Source organism: Tiliqua scincoides, chromosome 3, assembly GCF_035046505.1.
Source record: "Tiliqua scincoides isolate rTilSci1 chromosome 3, rTilSci1.hap2, whole genome shotgun sequence".
Classification (NCBI taxonomy): Eukaryota; Metazoa; Chordata; class Lepidosauria; order Squamata; family Scincidae; genus Tiliqua; species Tiliqua scincoides.
In genome coordinates, this window is record NC_089823.1 from 91,519,793 (window position 1) to 91,541,037 (window position 21,245).

The following is a 21,245-nucleotide window of genomic DNA, read 5'->3' on the forward strand; positions in this document are numbered from 1 at the left end:
TAGTTATAAAGTATAGTTAGTTTAGGAGTATAGTTACCAACATTACAACCCAGTCCTAACCAACTTTCCAGCAGCGATGCAACTGTGCTAATGGGGCATGTGCCACTTTCCACTTGGGGAGCAGTCACGGAGGCCTCCTCAAGGTCAGGCAACATTTGTTTCCTTTCCTCGGAGATGCATTGCGGCTTCATCAGTGCTGGAAAGTTGGTTAGGATCTGTGATTTTATACACACTTTCCTGGGGGTAAGCTCCATTGAACATAATAGGACATGCCTAGACATGAGCAGTTAGTTGTTTGCAGAGCTACATCTTACTGATGGTTGACTGCACAGAGGCACACCTGTTCTCATCCATGAACAGGGAAATATTTCAGGTAGGAGGGCGTTGTCCCTTCTTAAACAGTTGTGGAAAGACCGAAAGCTCTGAATTGCCCTTCTAGTTTCTATTGCACATAAGGTGCCAAGAAGTCTCTTATCTAATTCTGGTACTTATTCAAAAAGTGAACAAAAAATCAAGAAAACAAATAATGCTTTGTTGATGACAAGAGCTGTATCACGTTAAAATGGGTTGACATTACTCCTTCTCTTTTTCCTTTTGTGTAGTAAAACATGAAGGCCACGTTATGGATGTCTTGTACTATCGTGGTATCACTCTTCTATTTGCTCAAGTCAGGTAAGTGACACAGCTCATACAGATACCACCTGCAGTATAATAGCCAATGTGGAAATATTTTTTTCTGAAATTTCTAGAGAGGAATACTAAGCAAGAATGTAACAAACTAGGGCATTCAGGGCCCAGTCCTATACAGTGCACACCAGCTCACCGCCGGCGTGCACTGCCGGTTCACCATAAGGCACGTTTGTGGGCCCTAGCACCAGTGCTAGTCCAGTGCTGGCCAGTACTGGCCCAGTGCTCGGCGGTCATGTGAACTGCTGGGCAGCGGAGAGGTAGGTGGGGGCATGGGGGAAGGGGGGAGGAGGCGTTCCAGGGCAGGGGGAGGCAGGAAGAAGATGGGGAGGAGGTGTGCTGGGTGGGACCATTGGAGGGATCCTGAGCCTCTGTTTCAGGCTCAAAATTCTACACAGAGACTCAAAATTCTATGCTGACCCTTGGGTCGATGTAGAACTGATTAGACCCATTGCGGGGCTACTTGGCTTACCCAGGGAAAGGGAACAAAAGTCCCCTTCTCCCAAGAAGCCACCAGCGCTGCCTATGGCATGTGCAGGAAGCAGCGGCAGCCATTTTCAGCGCCACTGCGGCCCTGCAGGCCGGGAGAGCAGGATTGGGCTGCCTGGCTACTGCGAAGGTTATAAACTCTGACTTTTCATCAGTAACAGCTGTAGCTTTTGGAGCCTCCAACAAAAGCCTTGTGAAGCCCCCATGCTTTGGAAAGTGGGTACTTGTGCCAGATACACCCCTTCCCAAGGTGCCCAGGAATCAGATTGCAGACAGATGTGACTCTGACTTTACATCACCCCTTGGTGACAGAGGCAGTGGTGAAGGAGGACTAGATGTGTTGGAGGAAATTAAAAATAGTTTCCTCTTTGGGGGGGAGGAAGCAGAGTAGCTTAAGCAGCAGACCCCCCCCCCTTTGGGTATCACTCCAGGGAACCCGGCTGGCTGCTAATCAATAAAAAAGACAAAGAGACAATGGCTTGTTAAAGTGGCAAAAAAGAAGTTATTTACTTACAGTTCTATTGAGTGTATATTTACAGCATCTGCTTAGGATCAAAGATTCAGCTAACACTTAGAGATAGCAAGGCCCTGGAGCTGCCTTGCACTGCATGCCTTGTGCTCAAGATGGCCTGGGCATCAGACCCCTGGTGTATACATCTTAACAGGTCGGTGGTCAGAGGACAAGAGGAAGTGCTCAGAGGAGAAGGGAAGGATAAAGGGTTAGGGCCACACCCCACAAGGATCACAGAGAGAACAGGAAGAAAGGTCAGAGTCACTGGGCCATAGCTTGACCCCTTCTGGACAGCATCCTGCCCCCTCTGGCCAGTAGATGGAGTTGCATCAACTCCAACAAGATAGAGCCCAGGAAGTCTACAGTCCGGCATAGTTAAATAAAGCACGGAGTCCTGGAAACAATCCAGCAATGAGATCTAACAAGAGAATTGAAATAATAATGTTCACTTCACACATAGCGCATGAGTAAATACCAGCTGACACTGCTGTACTGTCTGGCGAAGAGTCCAGGATCAAGTTCAAAGCATGCAGGTTTCCTATAGTGTCACTGCAATCCGATGCATAGACGTCCCATTCTATGCAGTGGGGCTTACTCCCAGGAAAGTGTGTGTGCAGTCCTAAGAGAATAATGATTTCTATGCTAGACTGCATCCCATTTGTTCTCCTTCCCATCCTAAGCCCTTTTGTTAATGTGAGCTTCCTTCTGTTTTTTTGTTTGGCCTGATTGTACACTGACTGAAGACTTGTGCCCACCAAAGAGCCTACCTGGTCAGACCAATTCCTGGACACCCCCCCCCCCCGATTGGCAGGAGCAGTAGCATGATTTGGCCAAGAGACTTGTGCTGTGGCTGTACTCTGCACCCTAATCTATAAGTGGTAGGATCCCCCAGAGGCCCCTACATCATTAGAAGGCCTCTAGGGCAGGGGTGTCAAACTCATTTCATACAGAGGGCCACATAGCATTCATGATGCCTGCTGAGAGCCGGAAGTGATGTCATTAGGCAAGAAGTGATGTCATTAAACAGGTCATAACCAAAAATAAACACTTTTTTCTCACTTAGGAACTCATTAGCTGCAAATAACAAAAGAGAAAATATACAAATCTTGACCATATTTCAAGATATGGGAGAGCCCAATTTTCATGTGGGCTGCCCTTTCAGCAGTAACACCTCAGCACTACTCAGCAGCTGAAAGCCTGAGGGCCATATAAAAAGCTTCTGCGGGCTGCATTCGGCCCCCGGGCCTTATGTTTGACACCCCTGCTCTAGGGGATGTTCCCATTGTGCAATCTGAAGGGAGAAGTTGCTACTGCTAAAAATTGCCTCCTTTAATTGATGGTGAGGGTGGGAGGAGCCATCTGCCCCACCATTAGTAAGTTGGGGGACACTGGGGTTCAATGTGCCCTGAAGGGCCCAGTGCAGGGCCCCCAACAACTAGGCGCCAGCACTTTCAGCTGCAAATTATCCCTCATGTGCTCCTTTGAAACACTTTAAACATTTGTAATGTGAATAGGAGCCATGAGACACAAACCAATTGCTTTCTCAGTCAGGTACCAGATCTCCAGGTAAAACCTGGCGCAGCTTCTTGTGAATAGGTGTTCTTGCTCTTTCAAGTGGCATAGTAGAAGGGGCCACATGCTCCTTACAACGCCTGACCACACACACGACAGTTATTTTGGAAAAGACAGTCATGTCTTTTGCTGAGATACTGACTTTCCTAACACAATCCCAGGTGTAGATGGTGTCATGGATGGTGGGTCGATGGTGGGTGGACCCCATCCGGGCAGCCTTCCCTGTAAGCTGCATGGTTGCACGACTGTGCAGCTCTAATCAAAGTTTAATTGGAGTCAGGCTTCTATCTCAGCCCTCCAGGGCTTGGCGATGATGATAATGTCATTGCCAAGCGATCAGGGTAGCCACAACTGCCCCTGTACTGCCACCATAGGGCTCCGCATACTCCAGTGAAAAATTGCAGTGGACTCTGGATGTAGGGCAAGCTGCGCTAGGTGCTTTCAGTATGGTTGGCAACATTCAGTCTCGAAAGACTATGGTAGAAGCCTACAGCACCCAGTATTCCCAGGCAGTCTCCCATCCAAGTACTAACCAGGCCTGACCCTGCTTAGCTTCCATGATCAGATAAGATCAGGCATGTGCAGGGTCCTGGGACATATTGTGGGAAAAGCAAGTGATGTAGATACTACTGTATATAATCAAAATTGTGCAAGGGTGAGTTTTACCTTCACATATTGCAACTTAGAAAAATAAAACACCTCGACATAATGCACCATATAGTCAACACTGAATGTCCAATAACAATGAAGTAAGTCTCAACCCTGCAAGCACCTGACTGATGGGTGGAGAGAGGTCTGGAACCATGATGGTAATAATAAGTGCTAAAACCTCAGAAGAGAAGAAGTGGGTTTTAAAAACAGGTCCCTGACTGATGATTTTGGTGTAAATCCTGAGATTCTGAAGCTTGTTGAAATTTTGGAGGTAATGAGCCAAGATTATTCATACTGAAGATAAGTTGTGCTAACATATGGTAAGCATGCTGCAGAAGAATTAGCTTTTTGTACTCTTTAGGAAAATGGCCTGCAGGTTTCACAAATCTTTCTCCACTTAGAATCCCTTTATAGAACAGTGGGAACTACATGCTTCCAAATATATATTTTATTTTTTCACATTTTTATACTAGTGTACATGGCTCTTGTTCTCACAACAACCCTGTGAGGAACGCGAGGCTAAGAGATAGTGATTGACCCAAGACCACCCATGAATGGGGATTTGAACCTGGATCTTCCAGGTCTAAGTCCAATTCCTAAAGCACTACACCATCAGTTCATTTGGGGGAAGTGGGTGGATGAGAAACATAAGAGACTAGAAGGGGAGCTAGTAGTCTTTACAACTCAAGTGTGTCTGTGGATATGGGTTTAGAATGAAATGGGTGAGAACTGACACATGAGAAGGCTCTGGGTACTTGGGCAATTGAAAAGATGCTTACTGCCAAATAGCCTGTGTGGAGATTGAATTGTCTCTTACAGAGACACTGGTTAACTGGAATCATTTTCTTCTCCCAGTGTATTAAAGATTCAAACACACAGGACTTCTCACTGTTTCTCTTTTCATTCAGAGGAGTGTATTGATCAGGATGATAATGTACAAAAGCTTGTTAGAGTGGGACAACCTCTAGCATTCCCTTGTACTTTGCGTGAAATACTGCACCTTGAAGAAACAAACTCCAGCTTGACCTGGTATAAAAGTGGAAATGAAGCACCTATTACGAAAAATGTGCACTCAAGAATACACCAAAATGCAAATGTGCTTTGGTTTCTCCCCGCAACATTCCAAGATACTGGATTCTACGAATGTATCATACGGTCAGGATTTACACTTATCTGCATGGCTTTGGGGGGGGGGGGGAGTAATTTTTGCTCTACCATTGAACATCTGAATGGTTTTTGATATCTGAGATCAGAGAAAAGCATGTTTGGTTCATCTCCTGCTTCAGGATGTATTTAACAGAGAACTTGCTAATATGGTGATCTGAGTAGATATCCTGGTCCTTCCACCCTGGCCACAAAGCCCTTGTTCAGGGACACAAGCAAGACTTTCAAATTGTGCAACCCTTGTGTCATTCTGTGATATTTATTTATTTATTTTTTAAATTTATAGCCTGCTTTTCCAATTACTAGAAAAGCTCAAAGAGACTTTCAGCAATGCATATTTTCGAAACAATCAAACACAAAACTCACAAAATTTTCAAGAGCAGTGTAGGGATGGTGTCTCCTGGTTGCTTGATTTCTATTTATTTTTTGCCCACCTTTCCCGCCATGATGAGGCATGCAAGATGATTCATGAAACGTGAATGAAATCAAAAGCCCAGCCCTCAACAATGTCCAAATAGTAATCATTCTGACATCTGTACCATCCAAGGCTTTCCTGGCTGATATTATGCCTTAAGCGTTGCAGATAATCACAATGCTGTGCCATCTACCTTTGATTAAAGGCATCTCAATTACCTTTTGAGTATGGTGATTCCAGAAATCAGAAACCTGTTTTTCAAATATTAAAGGCCCAACAGTTGATCCATGTGAATTTAGTGAGAACGAATAAGGGTGCATTCCTAACCCACTTTCCAGCACTGACATCAGGGCAATGCAGCTCTGAGATAAGGGAACTCAGAAATTTTGAAGAGGACACCTGAGACATTAATGGCCCAGTCTGTCTGGGGGCCTTGGACTGCCCCCTTGGAGCCTTGTGTTCCAGTAGTTCAAGGCCAATTGCAGCTGTGCAAAAGCTAGGCTGCCATTGTGAGCTTCTGGGCCACTGCTGCAAATGAGCAGAGGTGTGGCATGCAAAAAGTAGCTCCTGGAGACTCCGCTGCTCTCAGTAAGTTGGTAGCAGGACTGGGAAGGAGGATCACAAGAGTTTCAGGGCAGGGAGGAGGGAAGGCAGGGGGCATTTTCAGGGATGGAAGTGATGGATCCTGGCAATATCAGCGTATGCCAGGATTCTATCTCCTCTTTTTGAACCCATCCCTCCCTTTTTGCTCCTTGTACATACCCCATCTATATAGCTGGGATAAATCTGAAGAGACCTATAAACTAGGAGGCCTACAGAGGTATAAGGGGAAACTGTACTTCCTTGCCTCTCCCAGGCTGCCTGCTTAATCCTCAACCATTGGATGCAATGTGGATATGTGTGGCTGCATCATCACTAATAGTGAGGCTATATGCTTATGCTTGGGCTATAAGTGAAAACGTACCCCAAACTTGAAAAATGGGAGATTAAATAACAGAGTTCAGATGTTGCATCAACAATCTGTATCATTCATCTATCAGGCACAGAATTATTAAGTTTGTAATACCATTCATTAGAGTTGCCGCTGAAATTGACATCATAATTTTTAGTGTACACATGTAAATATAATTCCTTTATGGACATCTTTTTCAATTTTGATAAATTTATGTATTTTGCTTATGAAGGGAATAGCAGTAAAATCCAATGTGTGCCTCCTCAAAAGTGAGGCCCATTACATACAATGAATTTACCCCCAAGCAAGTGTATATAGAACTGCAGCATTAAAGGATTGGCCATAGGTTTATTTGGTGATAGAACCGTTCCTGTCACAGCTTCTTCATTGTCCAAAGTGAAGGGGGCCATATTTCCAGCTGCACTTTCAAATAATCTCTTTAGAATTATCTAAAAGAAAAGAGCAATAGAAATAATTAGGAGATGTTTGTATTTCTGAAAACATTTCTCACACTGGAGCCCAAAGACATGGTTGGGGCTTGCGTCTAGGGTATATAAACTTGGTCTGGAAGTATCAGTATAAAATTGTAGGAAAATCTGAAATAATTTTAACACAGCTGCTTTTTATGTTTAGTTATAGGCATCCAACAAGATGTTACAAGAGTGTTGTGAGAATATCCGTTTTAAATACAAGTGCTGACCTCTGCTTTGATAAGGAACTCTGCTACTTCCAAGTGATACCACTTTCATCAGTGGCCAATATCGTGTGTCCTGACATGAACTATTTCAGAGATTTGCTCATTCATTGGTTTAAGGTATAGATCTAGCAGAATTCCTTCTTCTGTGACATTTATCCCTAGCTTATCTTAGTTTCATGAGCATTTGAATATGTTTTAACATTTTAATTCATGTTGGGGAGGATCCAGGCATCATGAAGGAAACCTCAGTTTCAGTACTAAGTTTCCCTCAAACACTAGTACAAAGAACAAAAGGGTCATTGGCTGGTGAATATCACCAGGCAGGACGATGGTGCTTAACCCCTTCCTTTCTCCTTGATTTGCCCCTGCAAATCCCTGTTAAGCATGTTAGTAGGGAACAACTGGCGGGCATAGGTGAGGTTTAAGTAATTGTTTGACCACGTGCAAGGGTGCTGCTTTAGATCAGTGCAACAGCAATTGTTTTTTCCAGTGTGCCAGTGATTGGTATTATATTTTTGCCATGCTATTATGCTTGGGCCTTGGACTGACCTTTCACCCAGGTTTGAGGAAGCCCTCTGTTTGCTTTTTGATGAGGGAACACTGAACACTGAAACCCTAAGCCAACCCTTCCTCTTTACCCAGTTAAAGGAGACACATTTCTCTAAGTTGGAAAATGGAAAAAAAAAAATTCTCAACTTTAACCAACAACAGAAAACCTATCCTTATTTTTCAATAAGCTATACTTCAAACTATGCAATTCTCTTAAGTCAAAGTATTTTGATTAAACATATTTTCTTATGAGGTTGTTTGATTAACTAGGTACATAATTTTAAAATTACCTAGTATGCAAGATGAGAGAATGCCTATAGCTTCAAACATGAAATCTGTCTTCTAACACTGTTATAGCAGTTTGTGACACTGGAGAGCTAGCGTAGTATAGTGGATGTGGAGTATAAACCTGTGGGGTATAGCGGATGTCGGGATGTGGGGTAATCTGGGTTCAAATCTATTGTGAAGAACTTTCAGTAACCTTGAGCCAGTCAATCTCTTGGCCTCCTCTAAGTAAAAGTATTGTGAAGATAAAATGAGATAACCTCTTATACTATCCAGAACACATTAAAGGAATGGGGATGCAAAACGGATCAATAAAAGGTTCCACATAGCTGTTTTTGCAAAATAAAGCATGAAAGACATACCCATGTAGATCAAATATTTTCTGTACGAACACACATGCGCACACATGAGAAAACAAGCTAATAAAACACAATGGTGCTTCTTTATTCAAAACAAATACAATTTTTTCTTCTTCATGGAATAGAGTCAGGTTACTTACAAATAAAAGTCATAGAACATATTTTTAAAACTCAGTATGGTGTGCTGCTCTTTGTGCTGGAACAAGTGTTCTGGTGGTGTAAGGCACTTTCCAGCTGTTCCAGAATGTAACATGCTGGAGCGAGTGGTCAGTTCCGTGTGCCAGCGGGTCATGAACACCTGGCAAGGGTACACAGGGGGTGGGAAGGAAATGAGGGTGAGTGGGACAGGATGACAATGGGGTGAGGAGAAGGGAAGATTGGGACCAGGATGGTGGTGGTTTTGGTGGAAGTGATGCATGACAAAACCTAACTCCCTTTATGACTTTGAACCCTGTGACCTGGGTCCATGTGGACTTGCACCAGTGATACTGCTGGCAAAGGATCAGGTAGGCCCAAAGGGCTGGCATGGGCTTACCTCAGGGTAAGGGGACAAATATTCCCTTACCCCCAGGAGGCTCCTGGAGGTTGATCCTCCCCTGTGGGATGCAGCATGTGCTTCATTTGTGCTACTGCATTGCCGCACAGGGGGTTGTGGTGGATTGAGCTGCAAGGAAATGTGACTGGGGAAATGGGGAAGGCTGTGAGTTGGCATATCTTTCGTCTTAAGGGGCCAGTCAGGCTTAAAAGTATCAAATAAAGAGGATACTTTAGTGCAGGGGTGCTCAATAGGTGGATCGCAAGGCAAAATGAGTAGATCGCGGAGCGCCGACCCCCCCCCTTTCAGGTGCCTCTGGGAGGAAACGCCGGGAGTAAGGCCCATTGTACTCAATGGGGCTTACTCCCAGGTAAGTGTGGCTAGGATTGCAGCCTCACAGCCTAATCCTAGGCATGTCTACTCAGGAGTAAGTCCTATTATACTCAGTGGGGCTCAAGGTACACCAACATACATTGTACACATAAATGTTATATGTTATGATGGCGCGAACATTGTAAAAAAAACTCTGGTAGATCTCCGGGCCTTGCTGGGTTTCAAAGTAGCTCTCGAGCCAAAAAAGTGTGAGCACCCCTGCTTTAGTGGCATTCTGTGGTGAATGTTTACTAGGATTATCTAGCATAAGCAGAAGTTTACAATAATGTTCTGGCTTGATGGAGTGTATTGTGAGCCATGTAATTAAAAAAAACTACTGCCTTGGTTGCATTTAGGGATGTGAGCCACTGCACAGAGAAGGAATTATATCTGATTACATAATCCAAAATGTGACTCAAAAGGATACTGGAAACTACCAATGCAAAGCAACATTCATTTATGCGGGCATTAAATATAACGTTTCAAGAAGCATTTCTGTAACTACTATAAGTAAGTATTTTTGTGTGTTTGAATTCTCTGGTAAAGCAGTATTCTGTACCCACTTCTGCTAGGTGGGGATATCCTTTGACTTCATTCATCTTCCAGATGCATGAAGCATATTTTTCCACAAACTGAAGCTCATCATACTTTTATACTGTCTTCAGTGTGACCCTTTGTATGTTACTAATGCAAGGCAGAAAGACTAGAAAGTGATAAAGAACCATTTTAACATCAGATGATTAAACCTGATCAGTGTTTCTCTTCAAGTCTGTCTCCAAGAAATCTGCTTACCATTCTTACTGTGGCTTCTGAAATTTCCTTAAGTGTGAAATAAACCATGACTATGCATTCCCTTTGAAGTGGGAGTCTCCCAGTGTAAATAGTCAGAGATAGGTGGTGAATTACAGACACATACTAGATATGTTTCAATTCTGTGATTGCTATACATGGAGTGGATTCCCTCCTTTTTGATAATCATTTTTGAGTTCTCATTCTGCTGTCCAGACAAAATTGTTAGGGTCAGGCTAAATCAGTGCTTTTCAATCAGAGGTACTAGTATATTTATGGCCCAATCCTATACACCCTCCCCACAGCTGGAACTAGCATTCCAGGGACAGGGTTTGCCTTATGGCTGTCACAGATGGCCTTATGGATGCATGTGGAAACACGCACTTCTGTCCTGCCATTGGAAAGACTGCGGAGGCATCACATGTTTCACTGGGGTCCAGAGTGACCACTGCTGATGGTTAATCAGCGGTGAGGGCAGGGAGGGGGGAGCTGAGGGTGTACTGGGTGGAAAGGGGGGGGGAGAAATGGGTATAGGAACATAAGAACAGCCCCACTGAATCAGGCCATAGGCCCATCTAGTCCAGCTTCCTGTATCTCACAGCGGCCCACCAAATGCCCCAGGGAGCACATCAGATAACAAGAGACCTGCATCCTGCCGTGGTTCTCACATAAGTTGTATCAATAGAAAGTGATGAGTGAAAACGTGATGGGGGGGGGGGTTTGAAAGTCCTGGGCCTAGATAATCTCTAGGGAAAATCTAAAAAACACTCCAAGGTTCATTCAATCCAACTTCCACTCTGTTGCTGGTTTCCCCCTTCTTTCCTCTCACAGCAGCCTTTTCAGGCTATATACTCCTCTTGGACATCCCGCAGTAGCCATTTGGAATGGAGAGAGAATTCGGAAGCTTCCCCGAACGTCTTCCTAAGTGTGGATCCCAACCCTGGCCTACAGTCCAGGGTGAATCTTTGTCTGTGGGACTTCTAGGCCACAGTGTAAGGCCTGGGATCCTCTCTCCTTTGTAAAGGCCCAGAAAGTCAAGTTGGATAGGTAGCTTTTCACAATGGGTAAATGTTAATGCTGGAATGGTATTACCAGCAGATAGATCTTTGGTAATCCTGTATACATGTTTAGTTATGTATGTAAATAACACATCTTGCAAATTGGCCGTACTCCACATAGTCTAGCTCAAATGGGAGAACCTGCCTCAGCTTTTGGAATGGTTTATCGTATAGATTTAGAAAGCATGCCAATTGAATTTTTTTTCTTAATTACTTATGCATGTCTTCATGCTTCCTGTCTCTTGTTTTTTTTCATTCTTACATTTTTTTCAGTTCAAACAAGTTGTGAGTGCTGTTTACTTTGTGAGTTGCTTTGTGGGCAAATGCAAGAACTCTACAGAGCTTAGTCCACTGAGACTCAGAGCTGCCTGTAGCTGAACATTCTGTACATACCTGTTTGAAGGCAAGTTGTTCAGAGCAGCAGAACTGCAGTGGCTAAGAGTCGAGCCCACTTCAGACATTCTTCTGTGGGGAGGAAACACATGAAAGGCTCCATGGGGATAAGTGTGCAGAGGGCCTCCACCCACCATTGGGTCAGCTTGTTCTCCCTGCCCTCCCTTGAAACAATCCAGGGAGTCTCTTTTGCCAAATCCCAATCCACTGGGCCTTGTAAACCAGTCCAATCACTCAGAGTTGTCAATAAGCCAAGTTACAGTCCAAAGTCAGGTTCCAGGTAGGTCAGTCCAATCCATCAGGGTATCCAAATCAAAGTCCAGTCACAATCCACAGTCTGATTCCCAATTCAATAAGCCAAGTTAGTCTCCTCTCCAACCTGCACTCCTTCTATCACCCACCAAACCCTTTCTGCCTCAGGTGCTCCCTATATACCTGAGGGATCTCCTTATGCTCTAGTGGCTGCAGCTGTGCAGCACACCTCCAGCTTCCACCTGGGCTTTAATCCTGCATTTACTCAGAGCAAGGGGCACTGTGGACACCACACCCTATCTCCTCGGTAATATCTTCCGCAATTCCAATACAGAGTCCCATCCAGTCAAGGGGGTTCCAACCAGTCATCTCCCTGTGAATCTCCCTTCTCGTCACAGGGAGAAAATCTCTCCCTGTGTTAATTGGTTATTGATGGAAAAGGGCAGGGTTCAGTGGCACATCATTGGCACATCAGAGTGGGAATGACTGAAGAGGGCTCCAGTACTGTTCAAAATTAGTTGGATTGTTGACTCTGCTGCAAATTTAGTAGGTGGCCTTAGGCAACCCGCCATCTCTTAGCTTCAATCCCTGTCTGTAGTATGGGAATAACAATACTGATTTTCCTTACAAAGGAGATATAAGAATTATTGAAATAATATATGTGACATACTCGGATCACTCGGAACCATATATATTGCTACGTATCAGTACTACTAGATGCTATCATAAATTATTTAAAAGATTGTGGTAGGCTGCTTCCCCCTCACCCGGTGGTCCCTGCATTCATGTACATATGTTTTCTCTTAAAAATATATCTGGCTTGCTTTCCTACTAGAAGTCCCAGTGAGGAAGACAGCTGAGATTCTATACCCAAGAAACAATACCATTGAAGCTGAACTTGGTAAGTCTTTTTGTATTTCCATATTTTTGAGAGAAGACTGGTAAAACAAAATCACATCTCTTAAACTGTAAGTAAATTTGAATTTTGTCTAATGGATTTAGGGCCCAATCCTCTCCAACTTTCTAGCACTGCTGCAGCTGCAGTGCAGCCCCGAGGTAAAGAGACAAATGTTCCCATACCTTGAGGAGGTCTCTATGGCTGCCTCCCCACCACAGAATGCAGTGCGTGCCCCATTGGCGCGGCTGCACTGGTACCGGAAAATTGGATAGGATTGGGCCTTTAATCAGTTCCATTCTGAGTATTTGTGGGATGAATTGTTACTTTCACTGAAGTCCTTTTCTCTGGAATTGGCATCAACTCCCTTTTTAAAAGAATCCAGATGTTATCAAATTGTTGCCGTTCTTCTGTTTTTAATATGGCAAGGCATCTAAGATGGGCTCTTGAGGTGAAGGCTGTATAGTTACCTTGTTTCATTTAGGAGCTGCAACTGATCGCATTATGTCCATGAGTCAATGGCACTGTATCAGGATTCCTCACTATTGCCTTTACTTCTTGATGTTTATGCACTCACTAAAATTTACACCAGTTTCAAAATTGTGTAATTGGCATGAATCTCTATGAAAAATTGCCAGATGTGACAGTTCTCTCTAACGGCGAGTGACTTCACAAGAAAATGATTAAACCATGTACACAGCAGTTTGATACAGCCAGTGTTGCTTTGTACTTATTGCTTATTGATACATCCAGTCTAATTTGTCCTATTGATACATCCAATCCAATTTGTCCTTATTGCTTATTGATACATTCAGTGTTTCTTTGTCCGCAAACACAATCATTTCTGCTTCTGAAAACCATTGTGGTATAATAGTTACAAAGTTGGACTTCTACTAGAGGCACATGGGTTCAAATTTTCACTCAGCTGTTCAGCTCACTGTATGGCCTTTTGTTGTGCAAACCTACTGTTACTCACCACCTAGCAGAGAAATTGTATGTTTAAGTTAGGATTGCATTGGGTGCATGTGATGTTAAATACATCATTGTAGCTCTGCCTTCCTTAACAAAAACAAAACAAAAAACAACCATATCTGCTGCAAGGAGTCAATTCAGACCAGGATCACAGTGTACATGGAGGAGTCTTTTATGGCACTATGATCCTGATAGAGATCTCTCAGAGTACGTACATTAACAGAAACCCCCCCCCCCCCAAATGGAGCTGCATGGATTGAAAGTTGTGTGCAATTTGGTCCTAAGTTTGCTGTTTTTGTTTTAACTTGGAGAAAAATCAGGTGAGATACGGTATAGAGATATTTATTCCATTGTATGACTAGAAATTGCTAAAGGCTTCTGATGGCTGTTTTCTGATACCAATTTTTCAGGATCCAGTGTGTTTGTAGAGTGCAATGTATCAAGTTCCAAAGAGAGTCTCCTTGCTATAACTTGGAAACTCAATAATACTCCAGTTAACTTTCTGTTTAACAGTAGAATTCATGAAGGATATCAGTAAGTATTCATTTTCATATGTAAATAAATCAAGCAAGGATTGGGCTTGACAGTTCTTTGTTTTAATGCAATGAATACGAATTTATAAAGATAAAGCTAGGTAATCTGTATCAAATAAATTCTGGTACTTCCTAATAGAAAATGAATATATTGGCTAGCCTGAGCTATTGTTTACTAAAGAACAATGTTTAACATTCTTGCATCTTTATATAACCTCTGCATAGCTCTTCATGTCAGGAAATCCTGAAAGTCTTTAGAAGCACATTAGGGAGATTATGCAAAGATCAATCATGGCAGGCAAAGCTTCCTTGAAAGATAGTTTGCCAGCCATTTATTGCATGCTTCTGGCACCATGTGGTTGCTGGGAAGGAATGGTTGCTTTCAATTTTCAAAAATCAAAGAGGTTGTCCAACAGTCTGGCCAGTACCCTATGTTATTTGAGGCTTCAATCCTGTTAACATTTTCCTGGGAGTAAACCTCGCTGAATACAATGGGATTTACTTCTGAGTAGTCACACTTAGGATTGCACTGTAAGTTTCTTACACCATTCCCCAGAAACCTTTGCAACATACAGGGTTTCAGTGGCAGATATTCAGGGATTCCTCTCTGGGCAAATTATAAAGCAAATGTTTCTTGGTGGTAGAAATTTTTGAAAAATACTGCTATAGAAGGTGGCAAGGCATCTTATTTTCTTCCAGTTTTTTAATCAAAACCTGACAACCATTAAACTGATATCTCAACAGATCTTATATCTTAAACTTCATTGTAGTTGTAGAAAATGTGACAGAAGTGTGTTTTGAAGGACAACAAAGAGAACTCAATTATGTAAAATCTTCACACCATGTAATCCAGAGCCAAGATTGGGCAGTAGCAACATAAACAGGAACTGTAGGCTTGTACTGGCCTACCATTCATTTTAAAGTAGCTCACTGCTCATTTTAACCCTTTGGTTGTAGAGAATGCAGATGTATTTAATCTAGGTTGTGCCTCCTGGGTTCTTGGGTTCTTCCTAGGATCCAAGGTTCTAACTGTGGCTGCTGTGAGTCTTCCCTCCTCCTGCAACTGTTGTAGATATTTCCTAGATAGCATCCATGATCCACTGGGAAACGAATATTTTCTACTCCCTTTGAATCTGGACATGTACTGACTCAGTACAGTTCTGTCATGCAACTGCATCTTCTGCAGAATTCACATTGGAAGTTGCTTCTTTGAAAGCACCCACTTATAAAAATCAGAGATGGTGCAATTACATGAAAGAACTGAACCATGCCATTTCCTCCATGTGTGAATCGGCTCTGAGAAAGTGGATCAGTGTTGTAGCTAGAGGGGGTGCAAAGCACTAGGTTTTGCAGGGAGCCTCACCACAGTCTGCAAGCACCCCTCTCCCTTCCCTTCGGAGCCATTCCGGGCAGTGGGAGCAAAATTAAGGCAAACACCTGGCTTCAAAGTAGAGGGGGAGGGGCTGCTTACATGCTGCAGTGAGGATCCCTGCAAAACTTAGTGCTTTGTACCCCCCCTAGCTACACCACTGAGGTGGATGACATGGTTTCGTTCACCTAGCAACTAGTTTATGACTGGACTGACATTTTTCTGCCTAGATTCCCCTTCCCATGTCCAAATCAATTGTTTTTATCCTGTCACAATGACTCCTTAGTAGAGATCTTCAGTGTGTTCTTTACTACATTTTGAACAGAAAAGATTGTTCGGATGAAGAAAATAAGTTCTCCACAGTGCCTCTGAACATTACTCCATTGAAAAGTGAAGATTATGGCCAGTTGTTTCTTTGCCATGCTGGTAGCGTTGCAGCATACATCTCCATACAACGCCCACGTACGTCATCTAATTTTTATTAGGAAGAATGATGATAGTGAAGAATACAAATGATTAAGGAAAAGATATAGGCTTGCAAAGGAGCTAAGATAGGATTTCAGAAGTCAGAAAAATGCATTTACTAATGTGGGGTTGTGTTACCAGCAAGTGCTTTTAAAAATACAGGTAACATGAGCACATGGGGGAAACCTGTTGTGTTTAGGGATTCAGTGTCATGACCAGTGGCATGATTGTATGATTCAGCTGTAGAGGAAAAACAGTGACAAGGGTAAAGATGTCAACAAAAAGTTGATTGTAGTGCTCAGAAATTAAAAAAAGGGGGAATTCAAACTGAGACAACAGGGGCGCAATCCTAAACCACTTTCCAGCAGTGGCATAGCTGTGCCAATGGGACGTGTGCTGCATCCTGCAGTTGGGGGGCAGTCATGGAGACCTCCTCAAGGTAAGTCAATGTTTGTTCCCTTACCTCGGAGTTGCATTGCTCTTATGTCACTGCTGGAAACTTGGTTAGGATAGTTGGGTGGTTGGCTAGGTCTCAGATGAAGGGTGGAATGGAGGTACCAGAGGGTTAACAACAAGGAAGGATGGCACAAATGACAGTTGAAGAACACAAGGTTCTAAAGGTAGGATTCTTAAAGTAGTCCCTAATGGATTTATAGGTGGGGTAACTCAATCAGAGAAGTCGCTCTTGCTGGTAGGGACCTCTGCTGGGTTCTGCCTTTGTTTTCCTACCAAGCTAAGGGTGTAGTAAGGGCTGTTGGCTGGTTTCTAAGTTGGACCTGAATCATGGGGCTGGTGAGGACCATTGGAGGTAATCTTTCTTTGTTTTACAAAAGTGGTTTTCCCCAAACTCCAGCAGTAGCTATGACCCCAAGACACTAAATATCCTGTTCCAGCAAGATTTGGAGCTGGGAAGACTTCATCTGAATTTTGGGGGTGTGAACACTCCATTTGAATTTAAGAGTAAACAAGTCTTTGTTCAAATGGGACTGTTGAAATTGCACTCTTAAACAACAACATGTGTGTTAAGTTAGCCAATGTGAATTTCAAATGGCTTGCTCCAGATTTATGCCATGGGCTGTTCTCTCTCAAAAGCATGCTAGCAAAATGGTAAGGCCCCCAGAGGCAAGACTTTTTTCTGAAGAGCAGGCCTCTGTGCTTCACTATAATCTGCATTAAAAAAAAACTGGAATGCCTTTTCATAGTGCAGAAGGGACTGCTCCATAGAAGGAAAAAAAGTTTCTTAGATTATAGTATAGCCTATGAATGTAAGAACAGCCCCACTGGATCAGGACATAGGCCCATCTAGTCCAAATTCCTGTATCTCACAGTGGCCCACCAAATGCTTCACAGAGCACACAGGACAACAAGAGACCTGCATCCTGGCATTCTGAGGGAACCCACTTCTAAAATCAGGAGGTTGCACATACACATCATGGCTTTTAACCCGTGATTCTGTATACTTCTTTTATTTTTATTTTTTTGCAACTGGAGGGCCAATGGGAGAGGCAAACTTGATCCAGGAGCTTCCAGATAATAACCCCTACTGTAATGGAGTCCTATATAGTTTTGTCTGATTCAGTTGTATCTGAGTGACTCCATGTGTGGTCATCTTTTCTGTTTTGGTGCAGCTATACCTGTCATAACACACTTGCTTGGAGGACTTGCCGCATTCACAGTCATAATCATTGTCCCTGTATTAATCTATATGTTGTTCAAGATTGAAATTGTACTGTGGTATCGTAAATCATGCCATCCTTTCCTTCACAAAAAAGGTAAATGCCATGTTATGTCATAAAGTGTGGGAAATGAGGAAACAAATGTGATGACAAATGTATCTGGGGCTGTATTAACACATTTCTGCCCAGCCCACAGGTGTACACATATGATTCCTATTGTGAATATGCAATTTTGGGCAGGGGCCTTTACGCTTTCAGGTATTTTGGGTCCCGTTCAGCACTTCAGTCTTTCACCCCATTACAACTGACAGTCTGACCCTTGTACGGTAGGTACTAGACTGCAGTACATAGCCCTATATCCTTTTTGAGGGTCTCCTGATGAATTCTATTCACATTTTTAAAATATTTTTATTGCGCTAACAGAACTCTTCAAGAAAACACATTGTGGGGGTATAATTGCTCAATACTATAATATTATATATGTACACGTATTGTTATGTCTCAGAGTGCAAAGTGCCTTTAACCATTGGAGCACTAGGGTACAGGGAACAGTGCCTCAACAAAAAAAAACAACGATGGGTCCCTATTCTCTGTGGGGCCCCTAAGCTTCAGCCTAATCAGCCTTATAATGAATAATACAGCCCGGTCTGTATCTGGGGGATGAAAACAAATGCATGCCACAGCAAATCAACAGGCACTTGATGTAGTGATGGACTTGCAAAAGCATTACCTTCTGCCAGTGACAGGGTGACAAGGCAGTTGTTAACTGCAGAGATATTATTTTTATCAGTATTATAATTAAATATAGTATTTTATTTGAAGAACTTGTATGGTTAGAGCTTGCTGGCAAATGCCTTCCTTTCTGCTCCTGTACTTGTTGGCTCCACCATGTCATCTATTAGGTTCAATTATGTGGTTATCCCCCATATCTATTTGTTTTTCCTCTTCTGGTAAATAGCCCTGTTGGCTTTGGAAGTAACCATGTTGCTAGTGTCCATGAAGTCTCTTGCTTGAACATTACTAGAGTAGTGGGGGAAGCAAACATAACATGGCTGCAACCAAGCAATTGTATGGACTAGCCTTAGATCAGGATGACCATAAATCTGCAATATATGTGGATCCACCTGCCGGTCATAGGTAGTTAAAAGGTGCAAGCTATACCATATTACCCATTTAAAATGTGACACTTGTTTAGCCATGCAAAACATCTAAGTTGGTCATGTTTAGTTTCAGATGGGAAGATCTATGATGCATATGTATTGTATCCCAAAAACTGCGCCCCAAATTCCTTTGTCCTAAGTGTGCTTCCTGAGGTTTTGGAGAAGCAGTGTGGATATAAGCTATTCATCTTTGGCAGGGATGATTTACCAGGAAAAGGTAAAAAATTTAAATTCATTTCTGCTGTATCTGCATGTCATGTATAAAATTGGAGGGGGAGGGTTAATTTTTACAAATGGTGCAGATATGTGGGGGAAGACTGAACTTTCCCCTCCACCCCATTCAGTTGCTACAAGCACCTTTTTCGCAGACTGGCTTTGATTCCAAAAGTGGGCCAGTTTTGAGAAATAATTGTCTGAAAGAATTGAGCATGGTGAAATAAGGTAGGTGCACACTTTTGTGCATACATGTAAACAGGCGTCAGGATGATCCAACTTCCTCTACCACATATACAAGCACCTCTTATCTGTGATGGTTCTGTTCTGGAAGCCACCACAGATGCTGAAACAACGGATACAGGTGAATGCTTGTCTCTGAGGTTCCAGGTGGCTTTCCCCCTCTCCTGGAGGAGAGTGAGCTCAGCAGAGGCCAGGGACGTCCATCCCCAGACTGAGTTCTGGAAGCCTCTGTGAATAGCTGAAACCACAGATATGAGCGAATGCCCATCCTCGCGGTTCCAGAACTTGCCTCTGGGTGGGAGTCTGAGTTCAGCATAGGCTGGGGACAGAGCTCTGCTGAGCTCTGACTGATCTCAGAAGCTGAAAACATGTGACTTTGGGCTTCACGGAAAAAGCAAAAGTGACTTTTTAATGCCTTATAATGCATTGTTGGGCCTGGGGAAGCCCTGTACTTTTTGTTGTCAAAATTGGATTCCTCCTACTTTGTTCACAGTATACTAAATGCATGTGAATAAACAAATGAGGCAACCCCATTATGTCTAGTTTGGTGCTAAGAATTCTGGAAATTTATGACATAAAGCTGGAGTACCACATTGCCACCCAATTAGCTTTTGCATATACATACAATGTAATTTATGTTATATGAGGGGAAAAAGGTAGTTTTATAATTGGAGCATATCTTGTTTGGCCAAGTATGTGAGCTTGTCAAAAGTATGAGAATGTTGCATGCAATAGAATTACAATGCAGCATAATCACTATTACAATGAATACCTGATTCTTAATTTTTTTAATTAAGCAAGTTAAGTTTTGAGCAATGATGGCTGGAAAAAAATATTTAAGGCTTAAATTCTGTCTTTTTTAAGGAGTGGCATCAGCTGTTTTTCGCTATCTCTGCAAAGGGCTAAATATGCATTGTAAATTCCTAGGGGCAAGTATCAAATGTCTGTAAGAACAGTGCTCAGATTTCTGGAATGTAATCATTAAGAACTCATGCATGTCTTCAATAGCAGGTGATTTATTTGCAGGGTCTAAAATGTTTTTATCTCTTGCGATTTACAGCTGTGGTTAGCCTCATTGATGAAACCATTAAACAAAGCAGAAGACTTATAATTATTTTAGTACCAGGATCCCCAAGTTACAGTTTAATAGAAGATGCTCCTGAGCAGCAAATAGCTGTATACAGTGCCCTTATACATGATGGAATGAAAGTAATCCTAATCGAAATGGAGAAAATAAAAGATTACAGCGACATGCCAGAATCTATTAAATACATCAAGCAAAAACATGGAGTTGTCTGTTGGAAAGGCGACCTCACAGAAAGATGCTCTTATTCTGCTAACACCAAGTTCTGGAAAAAGATCAGGTATAAAATGCCACCAGCTCATCCGAGGTCCCCAGATTTACTTCTGGTGCCAACATCTCTCAACTCCAGTCCAGCAATAGAAACATGACCCTTGTATCATTTTAATAACTCTTCCCACACTTGCTTTGAAAGGCTCTTTTGATGGATACTGTTGCTGCACACCTTTGAGCGTGCTAAATGGATAACTATGCTTATAGCATTTTTCAGGTTGGAGCTTATTATCATTATGTTTTAGTTTGCTAGTTAAACCATTGTTGCGTACTGTAAAACCATAAAGTATTTCAAATGGAACAATAATGGATTGAAAAAAGCACTTTTTTGGTAAAAATATCCTAACAGTATTTTTTGGGTGTGGTTTCTCTTTCTTGGTAAGAGAAAAAGTACACACTGGCTCCAATCCAACAATTTGTACACAGAGAATGCATATATTGTACAGAGTTTAGTTACAAAACAGAAATTTGCTGATTGTTATTTGATGATGCTCTTCTCCAGATCGCCCAATTACAAGCAGGGAGACTGGAGTTTGTATGGCCTGGCCAGAACACGCAAGCCCCTTCCCCTGCGAGGGGATTAGTGGAGGGCTGTGGCTGGGGGGAGCAGAGGTATTTTAAGGACACAGCAACTG

At 42.7% G+C, this 21,245-nt stretch overlaps 1 protein-coding gene across 1 annotated transcript; it reads left to right on the plus strand.

The window, feature by feature from the left end:
• Positions 1–608: 608 nt before the first annotated feature.
• On the plus strand, positions 609–20,755 carry LOC136645079 (interleukin-1 receptor-like 2). Its single transcript, XM_066621328.1, has 10 exons — positions 609–672; positions 4,819–5,065; positions 7,075–7,255; positions 9,595–9,748; positions 12,566–12,631; positions 14,008–14,131; positions 15,825–15,961; positions 17,593–17,736; positions 18,868–19,017; positions 20,317–20,755. Exons 1-10 carry the CDS (start codon positions 609–611, stop codon positions 20,706–20,708), a joined length of 1,659 nt encoding a protein of 552 aa, XP_066477425.1. The 3' UTR covers positions 20,709–20,755.
• The last annotated feature ends 490 nt before the right edge of the window (positions 20,756–21,245 follow it).